This window comes from Lottia gigantea (genome assembly GCF_000327385.1).
Source record: "Lottia gigantea unplaced genomic scaffold LOTGIsca_137, whole genome shotgun sequence".
Lineage (NCBI taxonomy): Eukaryota > Metazoa > Mollusca > Gastropoda > Lottiidae > Lottia > Lottia gigantea.
In genome coordinates this window covers 399,762-420,026 of record NW_008707563.1, presented here as the reverse complement: position 1 = coordinate 420,026, position 20,265 = coordinate 399,762, and the positions used below count along the sequence as shown (strand labels likewise).

Genomic DNA, 20,265 nt, shown 5'->3' with positions numbered 1-20,265 from the left:
TATAGGGGCATTCTGCTTTATTTGTAAAACATTTGCATTATCAAAAAAGTCGTAAATTACACCTGAAAATATTTCTAAAGTATGCTATTTACATCAATGTGCCTACTTGATCAAACTAGGTTTTTTTAAACGTTGTTAAAGGGGCATTCTGCTTTTTTTGTAAATAATTTTCATTATGAAAAACATCGTAAATTATACCTGAAAATATTTCTATAATATGCTATATATATCGATATATCTACTTGATCAAACTGAATTCATTGTAAAAGGGTTAATTGAAAACGGAGGATACTAATTGTTAATTAAGCAGTTTGATCTAGTTTGGCTTTATAATAGCTCAATATTATTAATTGAAACCTTCAGAATATGTAGGAGACATATTTCTCTATTACTAGAATCATTTTGCTCAAATCAGTACAGTAGTTTTCTTACAGCTTCCAAAAAACCATAAAGATCTTAAAAAGTTTATGTGATTATCAAGTTCAGTCAAAAGGTTAATTTGATGAATGTTCAAGAAGGCTGTCGTAAGATCCTAACTGAAGTGGCTATATTAAAAATAAAAGTTTATAAAATAACAGGTAGACTGCCCTTTTTCTATGCTGCTCTAATATTCTCTACAGTAAAGCAAGGAGCTGTATTAAGAGAGGAAAGTAATATTATGTAAACAAATCATTAGGACATTGTTGTAATGAGAATGTTAACAACATAATTAGGTTGTTTATATTAGTTATATATCTCACTATAACTCTCTTTTAATGATTGACAACCCTGTCTGTAACTCTAGTAATGATAAATTAATGCCACACACAACATTGTCAAAATATCTTTAGAAAAATAACTGATCTAGTAGCTTGCTAGACATGATAACACAAGCACACATTGTCAAAATATCTTTAGAAAAATAACTGATCTAGTAGCTTGCTAGACATGATAACACAAGCACACATTGTCAAAATATCTTTAGAAAAATAACTGTTCTAGTAGCTTGCTAGACATGATAACACAAGCACACATTGTCAAAATATCTTTAGAAAAATAACTGATCTAGTAGCTTGCTAGACAAGATAACACAAGCACACATTGTCAAAATATCTTTAGAAAAATAACTGTTCTAGTAGCTTGCTAGACATGATAACACAAGCACACATTGTCAAAATATCTTTAGAAAAATAACTGTTCTAGTAGCTTGCTAGACATGATAACACAAGCTCACATTGTCAAAATATCTTTAGAAAAATAACTTTTCCTGGTAGCTAGACAAGATAACACAAGCACAAATTGTCAAAATATCTTTAGAAAAATAACTTTTCCTGGTAGCTAGACAAGGTAACACAAGCTAACATTGTCAAAATATCTTTAGAAAAATAACTTTTCCTGGTAGCTAGACAAGGTAACACAAGCTAACATTGTCAAAATATCTTTAGAAAAATAACTTTTCCTGGTAGCTAGACAAGATAACACAAGCTAACATTGTCAAAATATCTTCAGAAAAATATTGTTCGTGATAGTTTGCAGTACAAAACAAAATAAACATTTTTTGTAAAAAATGGCATCCCTGATCACATGCTAGACATGGTAACACAAGCTAACACAACACTGTCAAAATATCTTCAGAAAAATAACTTTTCTGATAGCTTGCTGAACATGGTTACACAAGCTAACACAACATTGTCAAAATATCTTTAGAAAAATAACTTTTCCTGGTAGCTAGACAAGGTAACACAAGCTAACATTGTCAAAATATCTTTAGAAAAATAATTTTTCCTGGTAGCTAGACGAGGTAACACAAGCTAACATTGTCAAAATATCTTTAGAAAAATAACTTTTCATGGTAGCTAGACAAGATAACACAAGCTCACATTGTCAAAATATCTTTAGAAAAATAACTTTTCATGGTAGCGAGACAAGATAACACAAGCACACATTGTCAAAATATCTTTAGAAAAAAAACTTTTCCTGGTAGCTAGACAAGATAACACAAGCACACATTGTCAAAATATCTTTAGAAAAATAACTTTTCCTGGTAGCTAGACAAGATAACACAAGCTAACATTGTCAAAATATCTTCAGAAAAATATTGTTCGTGATAGCTAGACAAGATAACACAAGCACAAATTGTCAAAATATCTTTAGAAAAATAACTTTTCCTGGTAGCTAGACAAGATAACACAAGCTAACATTGTCAAAATATCTTCAGAAAAATATTGTTCGTGATAACTTGCAGTACAAAACAAAATAAACATTTTTTTGTAAAAAATGGCATCCCTGATCACTTGCTAGACATGGTAACACAAGCTAACACAACACTGTCAAAATATCTTCAGAAAAATAACTTTTCTGATAGCTTGCTGAACATGGTTACACAAGCTAACACAACATTGTCAAAATATCTTCAGAAAAATAACTTTTCTGATAGCTTGCTTGACATGGTAACACAAGCTCACACAACATTGTCAAAATATCTTCAGAAAAAAAGCTTTCCTGATAGCTTGCTGGACAAGCTAAAAATAGAAATAGAAAGTGATATTCCTAGTTTGCAGTATTTGTGAAGGATATGCAATTGCGTAGATATTTAGTACTTCTTAAGACTATTTAGGTATGTTGAAGACACAAACCCTGAAGATGGCAAACCTGTCCCTTTAAAGTCAATGAGGCCAAATAGTCTGTTAGGCTGAAAGTTATGGTACATTCAAGGCATCAAGCTAGTTGAGGGAAACCCATTCACAAATCTAAATCAGCAATAGAAATGTTTACTCTCATTAAAAGCTTCTTACAATGAGATATGACTTTGGAAAGATGAAGAATTTCTGTGAAGAAAGGCTAAATGATTCAACAGGCTATGAAAACATGTAGAATTCCATGATGGAATCTGTAATTCCATACAGCAATCACCCATGTATTTTTACAGGTGGCGCTGTTAATAATTGATGACAGCGCCATCTGTCATTCTGTCTGTTGCTGAGGTGTTATGTATGGTGTATGGCTTCTTGTCTATCAATGTGAAACCTTTACAATCCAGACAGCCCCAATGTTAGAATAGGATCCCTGGGGGCTGGGTGCCAGCAAGTGAAAATTCCGCCCCAGCAGTTCAGCAGAGATTAATTAATTTGTAGTGTCTTTGTACAAAATCAAAGAGACTTGGGGTACATATAGGAGGTAGACTGACTCATTGGAGGTACTGGAGTCATGATTGAATAAAAAATGCAGCAACTCTGTGCAGGCTTCAAATGATATTTTTGAATTTGTTAAAATGAAAGTGGAGGTACAATTAGGGGGATTACAATTTTTCTAGTGGAGCATTGCCCCCCTGTACCCCTACTTGCACTAGCCCCTGAGGCTTAATGCCATCAAAAAAATGTGCAAGCTATGGTAAATGTTATTTACTTTTAAACGATGAACAGAAAGAGCAAGCCTTTACAAATATTTCTAGAAAAATCATCAGCCATATATATTTTTGGATGATCAAAAGAATGAGCAAGCCATAGTAAATATTTGCGAAGTTGTAAGAGATTAAAAATGGTCTGTTTACATTGAAATCAATCTGATTAAAACTATGTTTGTAAACCCAGGAATAATTCCAGTAGAGTTCCAACAATAACAATCCCAGAATTAAATTGGTTTCGTATTTTTCACACAGAATTCCGCAACTCTTCAGTTGTTGAAGGTAAATATAATCTGATATGTTTGATCTGTAGATACTATGGAGGTGATGGTCCCATATACTGTACTTAATCACAAGAACTAGTGTACTAATTAGTGTAAAAGACCAGGGCCAATGCTTTTGGAGACATTTGTTTTGTCTATTTTGTCATTGATATCGTCATCTTGAATGAACCAGGATGGCTAATGTATCACACTTTTAATGTGAATGTTGGTTTGCCCATCTTCACATGTCAAAATTCTTCTTATACCTTGACTATAATAGCCACCTTTCTTGTGTCACAGAAATTTGTACAAGCAGCAATTTCATTGGATTGTACACTAAATACAATGAAATAAATGGAGTTTTATGTCCTACTTTTCTGCACCATGTGGGAGATTTTGCCAGGACAGCAGCATTAGCCTGATCTTTTTAGATTTCTAACTGTCGAGGGATTCTTTACTTACACAGAGCCTCAGTTTATTGTCGGTTTATTGTCCCATCTGATCAGTCCCTCTTACCTACAACACTGACAGGGGGAAACTGGGAGTGATACAAGACAGGAAACTATTGCAGTCAAGTTAGCTTGACATTATGAAGATATGCCTAATGATGATATAGCTTGAACAGACCTCCACAACATTAATAGGTAGTTTTTAAGCATGAAATCAGAACCACAAAGAAGAGCAACTATCTCACTTTACACACAAAAAAATGAATGATGGATTGAGCTCCATGTTTAGTTCGGTGCATGGTAAGAATTTTGAACCACTGCCAATGATATGGAAAAATCCAAAATTATGCAACGCTTACTCAGAAGTGGTACTGAGTCGAACTTTGAAGAAGAACACGCCTGTTGTTTGATGGGAATTTAATGATAGTACAAAGCGCCCCCTAGAGTACCGATATTGTTACAGCGTAATATTTAATCTGTTGATACAGGTGGGAATGATGGGATAGGTCACATGGTTATGGTTGTTTAATGTAACGTGATATTGCTGATTTTTGTCAGTCTCAAGAAACCTGCTAACGTTTTAGAAGACAGATGTAAAGGGGAAGTGTTAAAAATATTAGAACGTTTTTGCCTTTAATATTATATGAATCATCAGATTTTCTGCAGTCCAGATGACAAATTAGTTTTAAAGGTACACTTCCTCTTAGAATGGATATACAATTTAAAGTCTCAAACTTGGTCAATAAGTGTATATATTCATCAGTTGGACTTACCAGGTGTCATGACTAAAGAATAGAATTTCAAAATAACACAATATATCCATAAATCTAATTTAGGCGCCCCTTCAGAAATTTTTGGACCCCCCTCCCCTTTGAAAAATTGAGATGATTTGAATGTGTTGTTGGGTCACATAGTTGAGGGGCCCCTTGAAAGATTTTGGCCCCCCTGAAAACCCTTATCTAGCTTAGGCCTGGTCATTGCGGGTTTTTTTTTTATCCTAGAGTTATTTTGATAAAATGAAAGTTTGGATACATTTTGTTGATGTTATTTATATATTATTGACAGAAGACATGGATATCAAGACTTATCATTAAATCAGATAATGTAATAGTTTGTTTAGATAGATCACTGGATGATAAAGACTACAACCACAACATCCAGTAACACCCAATTGTTCTGTATCTGCTTGGGCTAATGATGACAGGCAACACCATGCAGTGTGCAATTAAAAATAGTTTGCAGTTTTGTGATTTCTAACTGACAAGGGACCTGATAAGGAGAAAAACAAGAGTTTAGTTTGTTCAAGAGATTTGGGCAAGTTTTCGTGTTTGATGAACTCAAGCTAATTTTAAACAGATTTTAGTGTTTAACAGATGGTCAGGCAAATAAACATCATTGGTGTCAATTTTCATTTCATTATCCAAGCTGTTGGCTATAAGATGAGAGAGACTGACTGAATGAATACATAAATGATTGAATGAATTAATATGAAAACGATTGAATGAATGAATTATAGAGACAAATAAATTAATTATTAAATAAAAGAATTAATTACTAAATAAATGAATTATATACTAAATAAACGTAAAGAAAAATAAATGATTAATTAGTAAATAAAAGTAAAGAAAAATAAATTTATTAATTACTAAATAAATATAAAGAAAAATAAATGAATTAATTACTCAATAAAAGTAAGAAAAATAAATTTATTAATTACTAAATAAAAGTTAAGAAAAATAAATGAATTAATTAATAAATAAAAGTTAAGAAAAATATATGAATTAATTACTAAATAAAAGCAAAGAAAAATAAAGAAAAATAAATTTATTAATTACTAAAGAAAAGTAAAGAAAAATAAATGAATTAATTACTCAATAAACCTAGAGAAAAATAAATTAATTAATTACTAAATGAACGTAAAGACAAATAAATTTATTAATTTCTAAATAAACATAAAGAAAAATAAATTAATCAATTAATAAATAAACGTAAAGAAAAATAAATGAATTAATTACTAAATAAACGTAAAGAAAAATAAATGAATTAATTCCCAAATAAAAGTATAGAAAAATAAATGAATTAATTAATAAATAAAAGTAAAGAAAAATAAATGAATTAATTACTAAATAAACGTAAAGAAAAATAAATGAATTAATTACCAAATAAAAGTTGAGAAAAATAAATGAATTAATTCCTAGATAAAAGTTAAGAAAAATAAATGAATTAATTCCTAAATAAAAGTTAAGAAAAATAAATGAATTAATTCCTAAATAAAAGTTAAGAAAAATAAATGAATTAATTACTAAGTAAAAGTATAGAATGAAAATTAAAAAATTACTAAATAAACATACAGAAAAATAAATGGATTAATTACTAAATAAAAGTATAGAAAAATAAATGAAGTAATTGATAAATAAAAGTAAAGAAAATAAATGAATTAATTACTGAATAAACCTAAAGAAAAATAAATGAATTAATTACTCAATAAACATAAGAAAAATAAATGAATTAATTATTAAATAAACGTAAAGAAAAATAAATGAATTAATTACTAAATAAACGTAAAGAAAAATAAATGAATTAATTCCTAAATAAAAGTTAAGAAAAATAAATGAATTAATTTCTAAATAAAAGTTCAGAAAAATAAATTTATTACTTACTAAATAAACATAAAGAAAAATAAATTTATTAATTACTAAATAAAATTTAAGAAAAATATATGAATTAATTACTCAATAAATATAAAGAAAAATATATGAATTAATTACTAAATAAATATAAAGAAAAATTAATGAATTAATTATTAAATAAACGTAAAGAAAAATAAATGAATTAATTACTACATAAACTTAAAGAAAAATAAATGAATTAATGACTAAATGAATATAAAAAAAAATGAATTAATGACTAAATGAATATAAAGATAAATAAATGAATTAATTATTAAATAAACATGAAGAAAAATAAATGAATATATTACTAAATAAACGTAAAGAAAAATAAATGAATTAATTACTAAATAAACGTAAAGAAAAATAAATTAATTATTTACTTAAGAAAAATAAATGAATTATATACTAAATAAACGTAAAGAAAAATAAATGAATTAATTACTAAATAAACGTAAAGAAAAATGAATGAATTATTTACTAAATAAACGTAAAGAAAAATAAATGAATAAATTACTAAATGAATGAATGAATTACTAAATGAATAAATTAATTACTAAATAAATGAATTAATTACTAAATGAATGAAAAGAAAAATAAATGAATGAAAGATTGATCAAATGAGTGAATAAATGAACCAATGAATGAATGAATGAATGAATATGTTTAAACCGGTATCTCTCAAAACATTTCTCTAAGAAACAATGAACAATATAAAAATGTTATGAATGAATGTGAGTTGTTGTGGCACGTATCCCTTGAGATTTCTGATCTGAATTAACTTTTTCTTGAAAATATTTATTTTTGATTGACTTCAGTGGAATCCCTTCCTGTGGGATTACCAACTCTGTCAATTGGGAATTATATTAGTTGTTTTCTTTAATTGGATTATTTTCCTTCCTAACAAGGCATCTGGTCACTTTTTTCTGATCATTTATTTGATGTTGTTTGCTTGTTTTTGCAAGAAGTGAGTTTGGTGATTTTGTTCATTTGACTAAAGTTCATTATTGGAAGATAACAATTTATTCACATAATGGCTGTCCTGATGAGGATGTGTATATCCAGAGCACAAAACAAAAATCAAATATATCTTTCTTGACTAAAACAAATTTCAGTTTTTACCAAAAAAAATTTAAAGATGAGATCCCTTATTTTCATTTATGAAAATGAAAATGCTAATACTTATATGAATAGAAAGTAGAGGTGTTCTAATGACTTGGAAAAATACCAGTTTGTCTCACATGTTCATGATTAATTCATAATTAGCTAAATTTGAAGAGAATTACCAGCAGAATTCCAATGAGTGACTGATCAAGAAAGGACAAAAAGTCATTTTTTTTTAATTTATCCAGACTGTACATTTATGATTGGTAAAACTATTAATTATATGCAACAAGAACATAATGATATGATTAAGAATACATGATAATTCATTAGAAACACCAATAAATCAAATAGTTTGCTTAATTTGACATTAAAAATAAGGAAACCCATCTTTAACTCTCTGAAACATTTATGATTGGTTAAAACTCTTATTTATATGCAATAAGAAAATAATGATATCATTAAGAATACATGATAATTCATTAGTAACACCAATTAATGAAATAGTTTGCTTAATTTGACACTAAAAAACAAGGAAACCCATCTTTAAAATAGTCATGACAAAAAAAAAAAAGAGTTATTTTTGCTGAAAACTAAAACAAATCTGATGACAAAAATCAGACTTTTATTGACAAAAAATATATCCAGCCATCAAAGACACTTCAAGTAATTATTCCATGGTATTTAATAACCCAGCATTGTCTGATACACATGTAACATTTCATGATGTCATCACTCAGTAGGGGGCGCCATTATTTCATGAAACTTGACCTTGTCAATGCAATTACTCTATAATTTGACCTTGACGAAGTCTTTTTATTTCTCCGCGGGATACAAAGCCTCCATTTGGCATCTGCTTGATGACATTGTTCGAGCGTCTCTCACCCTGAGGCTTTCTTCCCATTGCATTGTGGGAATCTAATTATGACCAATTTGTCGAAATTTGATGAAATTTTATAAAATGTTTGCCTGGGAGGCAGAATTCAATCAAGCCTGTCTGTCTGATTTTGTCATTTTACTTCAAATTTTGTCTCATTTCAACCATTGTTAAAATATTTAGGAATATTTCAGGCCCAAGATTTTTAATAAATTAATGGTCTTGATTGAAATATTAAAATTTCAATTTTCTAGATTTCTATTTTAGATAATTAATGTTTCTGATTTTAATCCTGAAATATTTTCATTAAAAATATCATGGTAGAGCTTTTAAAGGGACAGGTTCACTCTTTGGGAGTTGATTTGGGTCTTGAATATATGTAAATAGTCTTCAGAAGTACTAGAAATGTACAAAAAAAAAAAATCGCAAAATTCCTTCAAAAATACCTCAAACTATGAATTTCACTTTCTATTTCTATTTGCTATGTCTCAAAAAAAGACAAGTCGTTATTTTAACTTTCAAACACGAATAATTCTGGACACACATGGATTTGAAGGCTAAACTGTCAACGGTGAGCTGTGAACACTATTACTAATTGGCTTAATTAAAAAATTTCTCGTTTCTGAAACTAAAGTAGAATTGTCCCTTTAAAGAAAAGGATGCAAAATTGTCTTGATTGTATGTTTTTTTTTTTTTTAAATTTCAGAATCAGACACTCAGTATGTTGAAGATTATTTCAAATCAGACGACAAATTTGTCTTTCTTCATACTAAACAACGAGAGGGTCTGGTACGATCAAGACTACAGGGTAAGTGTTTTTTCCATATTTGTCTTTCTGGTCCATGGGGGGGATGGTGCATTCACAACCCTAGAAAAATGGTAAATTGCCCCAAAGCGGGTATAATGAATGATTTGATTGGCTGAAACTTTACCAGAAAAATTTCAGGGCTAATTTTGATTGGGCAATATTTATCAATGAATACGTAATTTCCCTGACTTGTTTTACCACAACCTATGAGGAAGTATGACAAATAGGGTTGTGGTTTTGACACAATGCAAATCCCCTAATGCCACAAATAGTTGCAGAAAAGTAGCACACAAAACTCCATTTCATTTCAACGAAAAACTCAGCTCAGTATGAAAGTCTATTTTTAACAATTTTCTGAAGATTCCATGAAAGAAAAACCAATCATCCGGATTCCATAGAAAAACTCCGAAGAGATGATGGCATTATTGACTCTGTTTAAAAACTACTAACATCTCTAATATTTACTGAAGTGACTAAAAGTGTCTTTTCTATTGAAAACCTCACATCAATATTTCGTTCAATCAATGATTGAGTAGTTGTAATAGAAACGGTTCAACGTGGGTCAAGTGATAAATTCTGGTTGTTCAGTCGGTTGACGAGATCAAGGCTGATCAAGGCTGTATTATCGTGTATTTTTCTTGTAATCTCTTGGAAATTTCTATGGGAGCCACAGTGGTTCAGTTAAGACACTTGCTCGCTAACATAAAGGTCCTGGCCCAGTATTCTCGAAATGATCTTAGCGCTAGGATGTCCTAGAATCAACGTTAGAAGATAAGAACCTATCCTAGCACTAAGTTCGTTTCGAGAATACAGGGCCAAGGTTCAATCCTAGGATAGGTCGAGATAATACCTTCAGATTTTTCAACCTGGTTTCCCCTGTCAGTGATGCAGGTTGGAAGAGCTGATAGGAAAAAAGTGTCTAGTTGATCGAATGGAGCAATAGGTCTCTCGTGCTACTGGCTGTGCACATTAAAAGATCCCTCGACAGTATTAGTCAAAGAGTAGGATAATGCAGCTGTTTGTGCAAAAATTTTCCTCACTGCACACTGCAAGCTATGAATAACTATTTTTTTGACGATTTCAATAGGTTTGTGTGTTATCATATTAGAAGCCATCTTCATCTTCAAATAATCTCCTCCAACACTAACCCCCCCCTCCCCCCATCATCATTTTGTTTCATTTCTCAAGAGCTTCAACATGTTTCATGGTCCATTAAAATGATGATATGAATAACAGTAACGTATTTATTGCTAGTAATATTGATAGTTTTAGATAGTAGAGTAGTTATCATGATCAATAACAAGAATTCAGCTGATATAAATCATAGCTACCATGTATCATTGGTGGATCAAACATTACCATCTACGACAGAGAGAATACCACAAACTTTGACACTAAGACTGTCAAACTGTCAATCATTGTTGGCGTAGGAATAACTGAACTCATATCTTTACAAACAATAATCGATTATTGTTTAAAGATGGGTTCCCTCATTTTCATTTATGAAAATGCTAATACTTATATGAATAGAAAGTAGAGGTATTCTAATGACTTGAAAAAATACCAGTTTGTCTCAAATGTCCATAATTAATTCATAATTAGCTAAATTGGAAGAGAATTACCCGCAGAATTCCAATGAGTGTCCAATCAAGAATGGTCAAAAGTCTTTTTTTGTTTATCCAGACTGTACATACATGGACATTTATGATTGGTTTAAACTCTTTACTATATGCAATAAGAACATAATGATATGATTAAGAATGCATGTTAATTCATTAGAAACACCAGTTAATCGAATAGTTTGCTTAATTTGACACTAAAAAAATAAGGAAACCCATCTTTAAGTACTAACTGGTATCTAGTAACAATCTTGTATCATTCTTTGTGGCCCTGTTACACCAGAAAGGCGTTCTTACTGCACTGCTACGTCGAAGGAAAATTGGCCCAGAGCATGTTAAGGTTGTCATAAGCATGGTAAAAGCGTGTAGGACATCATGCAATTGTCGCCATAGTTACCACTATTCACCGAGTCACGTTAATTTTGGACATTTTTTGAGCGGTATAATTGCAGTATAGACACAAGAAAGAAAAAGAAAGAAACAACTATATTTTACAAGGATAACTTAGGTTCACAGTTAAGGATCCTGGCTACCAGCTGGTTCTTGGCCAAACCTCCTGGCATTGATCTTTCTCGGATTATCCGTACCCATTTACAGCATTGCGACTGGATTTATGAGTGAAGATGACTTATTCAAGGTCATTGGAGTATCACACGCTGAATGAGATCGGAAACCCACAGCTGCCATTAGCTCGATGTAACCAAGCAAATGACATCATGTTAAGAACCTCACTAAACCATGTGGAAAAGACGCTGCAAAAACACAATATATTCGTATCACTCAGGGTTAGAGGTCAATTATTTTTAAGTTTGTATTTTTGTAGGGACTATTTCTCTAGTTTCCTTCATTTTTGACAGTAACTAGTACATTTCACATCGCTGAAGACTAAAACGTAGTATTTTCAGATTTTATCATATTTATACTAATTGTTCACTAATATAGAGACATATAGAAACATTCTAATATTCAAAAATCAGATGACTGAAAACCAGGGTTCAATTTAGATTGAAAACTTTGATGAGTATCAAATTGTAGATTTGGCTAATCAAGTTAAATTTTCATCTCTAAGTGACATTTAGAAGTAGATAAAACTTTAAATAAATAAGAACGTTTCAATTCACACCTACTTGTTGTTCTGTTGTGTATCATTGTTATTTTGTGCTTGATAAAGATTCCTGTATGTGAATTGAAACGTTGCAAAAATTAAAGGAAGTAGTAGTACATCCATAATAGTGATCTTATTTATTAAAAGTTAAATATAAATTCACATTTCTTAGAAATTCGGTAGCAATTTAAAATATTTCAGTAGTAAACCTTCAAAAAGATTTTTCCAATGGCATTGGTTCCTTGAGGTTATAGAGTTGCTGTATATTTCTAGATTTGGCAAAAAAATGAATGAAGACACTATTTTTTTAATGGGTATCGCATTTAGAGAGTCCACATAGCTATGGTAATACATTGAAGAAATCACAAGCCATTAATTGACAATGAAATCAAGACATAACATTCATTAAGACGCCAAAATCTAAGACAAAAGATTTGTGGATAACGTCTTGAGGGCTAAATGTGTCAGAAAGTTAACATTCAGATCGGAAACCCAATAAAACGCTTGTCAATCAACTTGTCCAGTTTATCTCAAAACTCTATCTTAGCTTGTCAAACTCTGATCTGTGTTTGTCAAAATTTAAACTTTGCTTGTCAAACTCGTGATTTCGTTGTGTCCAAAGCTGATATCGTGCGAGCATAAGCCATAATTATTAAGATGAAGAAAGACAACCATTTTATTACACGTATTACAAACTTGGGATCACAAGATCCTCTCTAACATAAAAATCCCCACTTTTTATGGATTCAAGTATCGAAATATGATACATCTATTCACTGATAAGGTGCCAGTACTAGAAGCAATTTTGCAAAATGAAAGATGTGGGCAGGGCAGTGGTGGTGCCAGCCTCCTGAGATTGGGGGTACAAATAAGGGGCAGACTGACTCAATGGGGGAACAACCGTCAAGACTGAATTCAAAATGAGGCAACTCTGTGGAGATGTCATAAACGCAAACCTCTCAAGGATAATAACTTGAGTTCACAAGGATCTTATCTAACAGCTGGTACTTTGCAAAATATTTGAATTATCTGTCATAATTGATGATATCACTAAAAGCAAAATATGCTTGTATCACATTCGGCCCTTTACGCTAAGTGACATCAACAAAAACACTAGGGGCCGTATGCAGCGCTCTTACCTTGACTAAAGTTGAACTTTGGCTAAAGTCGAACTTTACAAAGTTAGAATTAAGGCTTTCATTTTCTACATTTGATAATCAAATTTAAGCACGACTTTCGTAAAGATCGACCGGTGCATACCTAAAGTCTAACTTTAGTCAAAGTTTAGGTAAAGTACGAGCGCTGTATATGGCCCTTAGTTGCACTTGATGTCTGATTGAAAATTAAAAGGTGCACATTGATGCTATAAGTGTCCCCCATACACATTCAATTTTTTGAAAACCTCCTTAGAATCCCTTTAAGATGGATATCAGTTCCCCTAAAAGTCAGAAAATAGGGGGCCATGGTCAGAGATTTCTCGAATTAGATCAATTGCATCTTTCATACCATTAAGCAAAATTAAACTAAAGGAATGCATAATTAATTTGACGTCTGCTGAAAGAACAATAATTCAAAATGGCTGCCACTGAATAATTATAAATGATAATTAAAGATGAATCAATAAAATAAACATTCCAATCTGATTGAATCATTCTAATCCTTCATTATTCCCAACTCGGCCATTAAAATTACATGCACTGGTACAATCAATATGAAGTTGCAGAGTATTAGAAATGGGAGGAAACAAGGGTTGTTGAATTATCTGCATTTGATAGTCATGTCTGATAAGAGCTCCAAAATGTCTGGCTGTAATTATGATCAATAGGACATTTTCTATGCACATAATTTTCAAGATTTTTCTTGAATTAGCTATGAAAATTGGTACAAATATTTAAATTTATAATAAATTGTTAAAATATCCGGTTGTAATTTCTAAAATCAACAGCCCTGTAGGAAACTTTAAATAAGTGAAAAAAAATGAGGGCCATTCACTTTTTTTTTTTTTTTTAATTTTCAAGTCAGTATGTTGAATTTTCAAGTTAGTATGTTGAATTTTCAAGCTAGTATGTTGAATTTTCAAGGTAGTATGTTGTTAGTATGTTGAATTTTCAAACTAGTATGATGAAGTTTCATGTTAGTATGTTGAATTTTCAAGCTAGTATGTTGAATTTTCAAGCTAGTATGTTGAATTTTCAAGTTAGTATGTTGTTAGTATGTTGAATTTTCAAGCTAGTATGTTGAATTTTCAAGTTAGTATGTTACTAACTTGAAAATTCCAAAAAAAAAAAAAAAATGAATGGCCCTAATACGCTTCCGTACAAAAGGGGTAATAGAAATAAAAGTGCTATAAATGTTAAAAAATCGCATAATTCAAATATACCTCAAACTAAGAATATCACCTTCTATTTCGATATAAATTTCTTTTCTATATATGACACAAGTCTCAAAAAAAGACAATCAAACACAGATAGTTCTAGACATACATGGATTTGAAAGCTCACATTTCGACAGTGAGATGTTAACACTATTACTGATTAGCTTAGATAAAATAAATTCATATTTCTGAGACTAAGGAATGATGGCCACACTGTCCCTTTAAAATGAGTTTTGTGAAAATAAAATTTTATCTGTGCATCTCAAGGACAATTTATTGATGAAATTCCATCAGTGATGCTATCTGTATCACATCCACTAACTGACTAACGAGCTTTCCTGCTTAATGACTGTTTTATCGACATCGTTACAGATCAGATAAACCAGCGTAAAATCTCTAGTGACGTTTCTGACAGGCAACTGACCGTTCAGAATATTGATTGATGATTGCCTGTCAGCTCTCATTTGTAGTTAGGGTGTAAAAATGACTGGTTACTACCGAGCGATGACAAATCACACCACTTGTTCATTAATTCTTGGAATTCGACTCAAATTGTGTCAGAAATTCCACCATCCATTTTGTAGAATTTCTTGTCCTTTGTGTGTTATTTTAAGTTGACAATTCTAGAATTCTCAGTAAGGCCACCAGTGGCCAAGTAAGGTAGACATTTTGATTCACATTTCTTAAAAATCTGGTAGTTTTTTAAAATATTCCAGTAGTAAACCTTCAAACATACAATTTAATTTGATTCGCAGAACGTCGTGATAAATTTGAATTTTTGCAAATCATCCGAAATATTGGAGCGCAAAAAGGGTAATTTGAAATTGCAAACTGTGATGCGATATGGCTGAAATTGATCCCTGGCTCAATCCTGACATAGGTCGTGGATGCAGTTGTCTGTGATTTAGGATAAGGAATTGTTGATTCGGAAAATGTCAAGTCATTCAGATTGAACAGTAAATTGAGGCCTCATGATATTATTACATAGTTTAAGCTAGACCAAAATCGTGTTTAAAATATTAAGAAAAAATTTAAATGCTTGGACTGAAATTGAGCTATGTCAAGTTATTCAGATCGGACAGTAAATTGAGGCCATGTTATTATTACATGGTTTAAGCTAGACCAAAATCGTGTTTAAAATATTAAGAAAAAATTTAAATGCTTGGACTGAAATTGAGCTTTGTCAAGTCAATCAGATCGGACAGTAAATTGAGGGAGGCCTCATGTTATTATTATATAGTTTAAGCTAGACCAAAATCGTGTTCAAAATATTAAGAAAAAATTTAAATGCTGTAGATTGAAATTGAGCTCTTTCAAGTCAATCAGATCGGCCAGTAAATTGAGTTAAAGTTATTATTACATGGATTAAGCTAGGCCAAAATCGTGTTCAAAATATTCAGAAAAAATGTAAATGCTTGGACTGAAATTGAGCTTTATCAGCCAGTAAAATCAGATAATGATCCTTCATGCATTTTTTCCATATGTTGTGTAAATAGACATATGAGAAATTCAAGATAAAGAATATTGGTTATCAAATTTCTATAGATATTCCCCAAATAAATATAAATGTCAAATCCAATTTAGAGTTTTGTGTAATTTTGGGGAAAATGACAGATCTTATGAATATATTTTGCTGTACAATTGCAAGTTTGTGAAAGCTGTCCTCCACAATTTATATAATTTGAAATGACTTGTCTTAGACTTGATCGAACTTCAGATAGCTTATTAGATAGATGTTGGTTCAGCTACAGACAGAAATATAGAAAAATAAGCCTCTTATTTGGAGGATTTTAAACAAGGCCCATAATCCTATTATCAGATATTCTATATCTATTTTGTTAACTTTCATTTTATGGTCAATTTATTCCATATTCCAGGGCTCACAAAAGGGACTGATTGAGGGTGTTGGAGTTCTCATACGAAACTATGTATTGTTCTTTCATGGACACACAAATTTAGTACACAACCATTTTGAATCACTTCTTGGACTTAATTAGTCAAATTTCTAAAAAGGCTATAATATTTCAATCAATCCTTTAAATCGCATTTAAAGATGGGTTCCCTTATTTTCATTTATGAAAATTGACCATTTATGAAAATGAAAATGTTAATACTTATATGAATAGAAAGGTGTTCCAATGACTTGAAAAAATACCGTTTAACTGTTTAACATAATTAATTCATAATTAGCTAAATAAGAAGAGAATTACCAGCAGAATTTCAATTAGTGACCGATCAAGAAAAGCATTTATGATTGGTTAAAACTCTTTATTATATGCAATGAAAACATAATGATGTGATTAAGAATACATAGTAATTCATTAGAAACACCAATTAATCAAATAGTTTGCTTAATTTGATACTAAAATATAAGGAAACCCATCTTTAAATGTGATTTTAAGGCTTAGTTGAAATATCATTGCCTTTTAAAAATTTGACTTATTAATTCGAGGAAGAAATTCAAAATGGCTGTGAAATACGTTCATGTGTGTTATTTCCATGTAATAACCATACGTTGTTTCATATGTTGAAGCACTTTTCCAGTTCTTCATTGACCAAACCTCTTGGCACAAAACTTTCCCAGATTATCTGTACCCATTCAAAAGTTTTCAAGATAAGATTTTCATGCACACTTTCTTGGATTGCTGATAATCAATACTGGTACCATAATAATAATTTTTCTATGTTGCAGGAGCCAAAAATGCCAATGGTACCATTTTAGTTTTTCTTGACTCACATTGTGAATGTAACCAGCAATGGTTGGAACCTCTGGTTTACTCAATAGCTCAAAATAGACACAAGGTAAGCTTGCTTCTTTTTAAATGAAGCTATAAAGTTTGTTTCATTTAAGCCCAGAATCCTTTTGTCTGTAGCTGCGCAATCATGGTATGTATCTGTTAGCATGAAAAAATTGCTCCTTCAAATTTTATTTAAAACAACTCCATTTAGCCACGATCCGAATTGCACATACTCAAAAGTCTTCACATACCACAGACTGACAGAAAATTGAGAGATTTTTTTGTGCTCACAGATACTGTACGGATCTTGAATTAGCAAAAATGACATCAGGGTACTTATTATTTCCTGACAGTCATTGGCTGGATTATGTCTTTACGCATGGTTAATTACATATGTAGTTGGTATGTTGCAACTTACCAATTTCGCACATGCATATAGATACATACGCCTGTGCATAGCAGACAAAACAAGTCTGGGCTTAATAGTCTCGTCCTATTTCACTCATTTAGGTTCAGTAAGCCATCAGTCTAAGACCAAACATTTTTATTAGCTTTTATTTTTAATATAGCCACTGTAGTTAAAGTCTATTGACGGCCCTCTTGCTTATTATCCCAATAACCAATAACCTTTTGACCTGACCTGATGTTATATTCGAAAATTTGGATAAATTTTTTGACCAGGGACATTTATTATTTTCTTTATCATTCCAGATCGTGAGCCCTTACATCGATTCTGTCAGACCTGATACATTTGAATATGTAGAGGCACCAGCCAATCTTCAAGGTGGTTTTAACTGGAATCTGGAGTTCATCTGGCAGCCTATACCTTTCAATAAATACCAGCTACGAATCTCACCTCATCAACCTATCAGGTAAATTCTAGATTTCAATGCACACAATACACTGTACTGATCACAAGCTTGTTATCAGAAACACCACTTCCTGAGAACCAAATTCATTCTGTTTTTCATTTAAATAAGCTTTTATTTTTTATATAGCCAATTCAGTTAAGGTCCTAAGACTGACATCTTGAACGTTCCTCACTCTAAACTTTTGACCTAATCTGATGACCTCTGCTTTAACCAATCAAATTTCTGCCCTCTCCAGGTCTGGGATTTTGTGAGAGAGTACTATTTTGTGACCACACAACCTAGCCATCCCTTTCAGAGTGTTCACACAGCTAATTTTGTTTGTTTCACATTTTCATTCATTCAAATGTTTGATTCTAGTACCCCAACTATAAGTGGAGGATTGTTTGCTGTAGACAGAGAGTATTTTTACCAGCTTGGAGCCTATGATGATAAAATGGATATCTGGGGTGGCGAAAATCTCGAACTCAGCTTCAGGGTAAGGCTAAAGCAAATTGGGACAATTTTCTCGATGGGTTCAGAGTTTTCAGTAATGCTTATCAGAGGGACTTATTGCTTCATGCTTAAATTAAATCAAAAATGCAAGTTGGCGTAACTGTCCTGGCAAAATTTCCCTCATTGCACACTACATTAGCAAAGTTAGGTGCAGAAGAGAAGGATGAAAAACTCCATTCATTTCATTTTTACTACTGATTTGATAGCATTGTATATTTGAGTTATAACATAACGTAGTTGTTTTTATTTTGATCTGAATGATATACATGGATATACTACATTGTTATTGTTTTTTCCAGACCTGGATGTGTGGCGGTCAGCTAGAGATTTTACCATGTTGTCGTGTAGGACATGTCTTCAGGAGTATTTTACCCCATAGCTTTCCCGAAGGTGGACAGCAGACAGTCTCTAGGAATCTAGCACGAGTAGCTGAAGTTTGGATGGATGATTATAATCATATTTTCTATAACACTCTTGTAAGAAATTCTTTTTGCTTTGATCTTATTCCATAAATTTATTTAGTGATATTAAAATTTATAAAAACGTTCATTCCGTTTATAGCAGCTTTTATTTTTAATTCAGCCACTTCAGTTAGGGTCTAAAGACGGGCCTCTTGAACATTTGTCAGTTTGAGGATACCACCAGCCAATCAGATTTCCTGTATTCTCGAACACCAGGAATTTGCTTCTAGGAATACATCTTTTGTTCGTGTCACAAAATTCCAGGGTTGGAGAAAGCAGAAATTCGATTGGCTGGCTGTATCATCAAAGAGAAAAATATGCAAGAGGGATGTCTTTAGACCCTAACTGAAGTGGCTATATTAAAAATAAAAGTGAAAGTTTGGTCTTATTGTAATTAGACTGATTTTTGAAGGTTATATCTGCTTATATGCATAATATTTTTTTAGCAAGCAATTTCTTTTGATGGACAGTACAATTAAGAAATCCTGGGCTTCTATGTGAAACCATTTGTATATCATTCTGTTATCAGTCCTTTAGAGGTTGTGCGACAACTGAGTCTACAATTAAACTAGTCTAGATTTATCAAGTCCAATAAGTCAATATTTTCCAAATTTGTTACAGAATTTAACAAACAATACAGAAGATGTAACAGAGAGAAAAAAGTTACGAGAAAAGTTACAATGTCAAAGTTTCTCGTGGTATTTAAATAATATCATTCCAGAGTTATCTGTCCCTGAATACTCTAGTCAAGCTTTTGGAGAGGTAAGATATATTTAATTTTCGATCTTTTTGGACTCCTTATGAATATTGCGCTATCTTTAACGGGCCATTCTGGTTTTTCTTTGGTGGGTCAAAAATCCAGCCATTAATTTAACTTTTAAAGTTTGTTATGCTTTTTCAAAGGTGTAAAAAAAACTACTGTAGCAAAATTTGAGCTAAATAAACGCATATAATAGAGAATTTTGTCTCCTACGTATTCTAAAGGTTTAAACTAATCATATCAGCCATTATAAAGCCAAACACCAAAACTACTTAATTAACAAATGGTGTGC

General features: G+C 31.3%; 1 protein-coding gene across 1 annotated transcript in view; it reads left to right on the top strand.

The window, feature by feature from the left end:
• Positions 1-19,981, top strand: part of LOTGIDRAFT_91617 (hypothetical protein) — a gene marked incomplete at both ends in the record, with an annotated part of 33,763 nt that extends 13,782 nt beyond the window's left edge. The window contains 6 exons of the mRNA XM_009049501.1: positions 9,451-9,552; positions 17,343-17,452; positions 18,100-18,260; positions 18,618-18,735; positions 19,052-19,228; positions 19,835-19,981. Of these exons, the coding sequence (XP_009047749.1) occupies positions 9,451-9,552; positions 17,343-17,452; positions 18,100-18,260; positions 18,618-18,735; positions 19,052-19,228; positions 19,835-19,981 (815 nt within the window). The remainder of the gene's footprint in view (positions 1-9,450; positions 9,553-17,342; positions 17,453-18,099; positions 18,261-18,617; positions 18,736-19,051; positions 19,229-19,834) is intronic.
• Between the last annotated feature and the right edge of the window lie 284 nt (positions 19,982-20,265).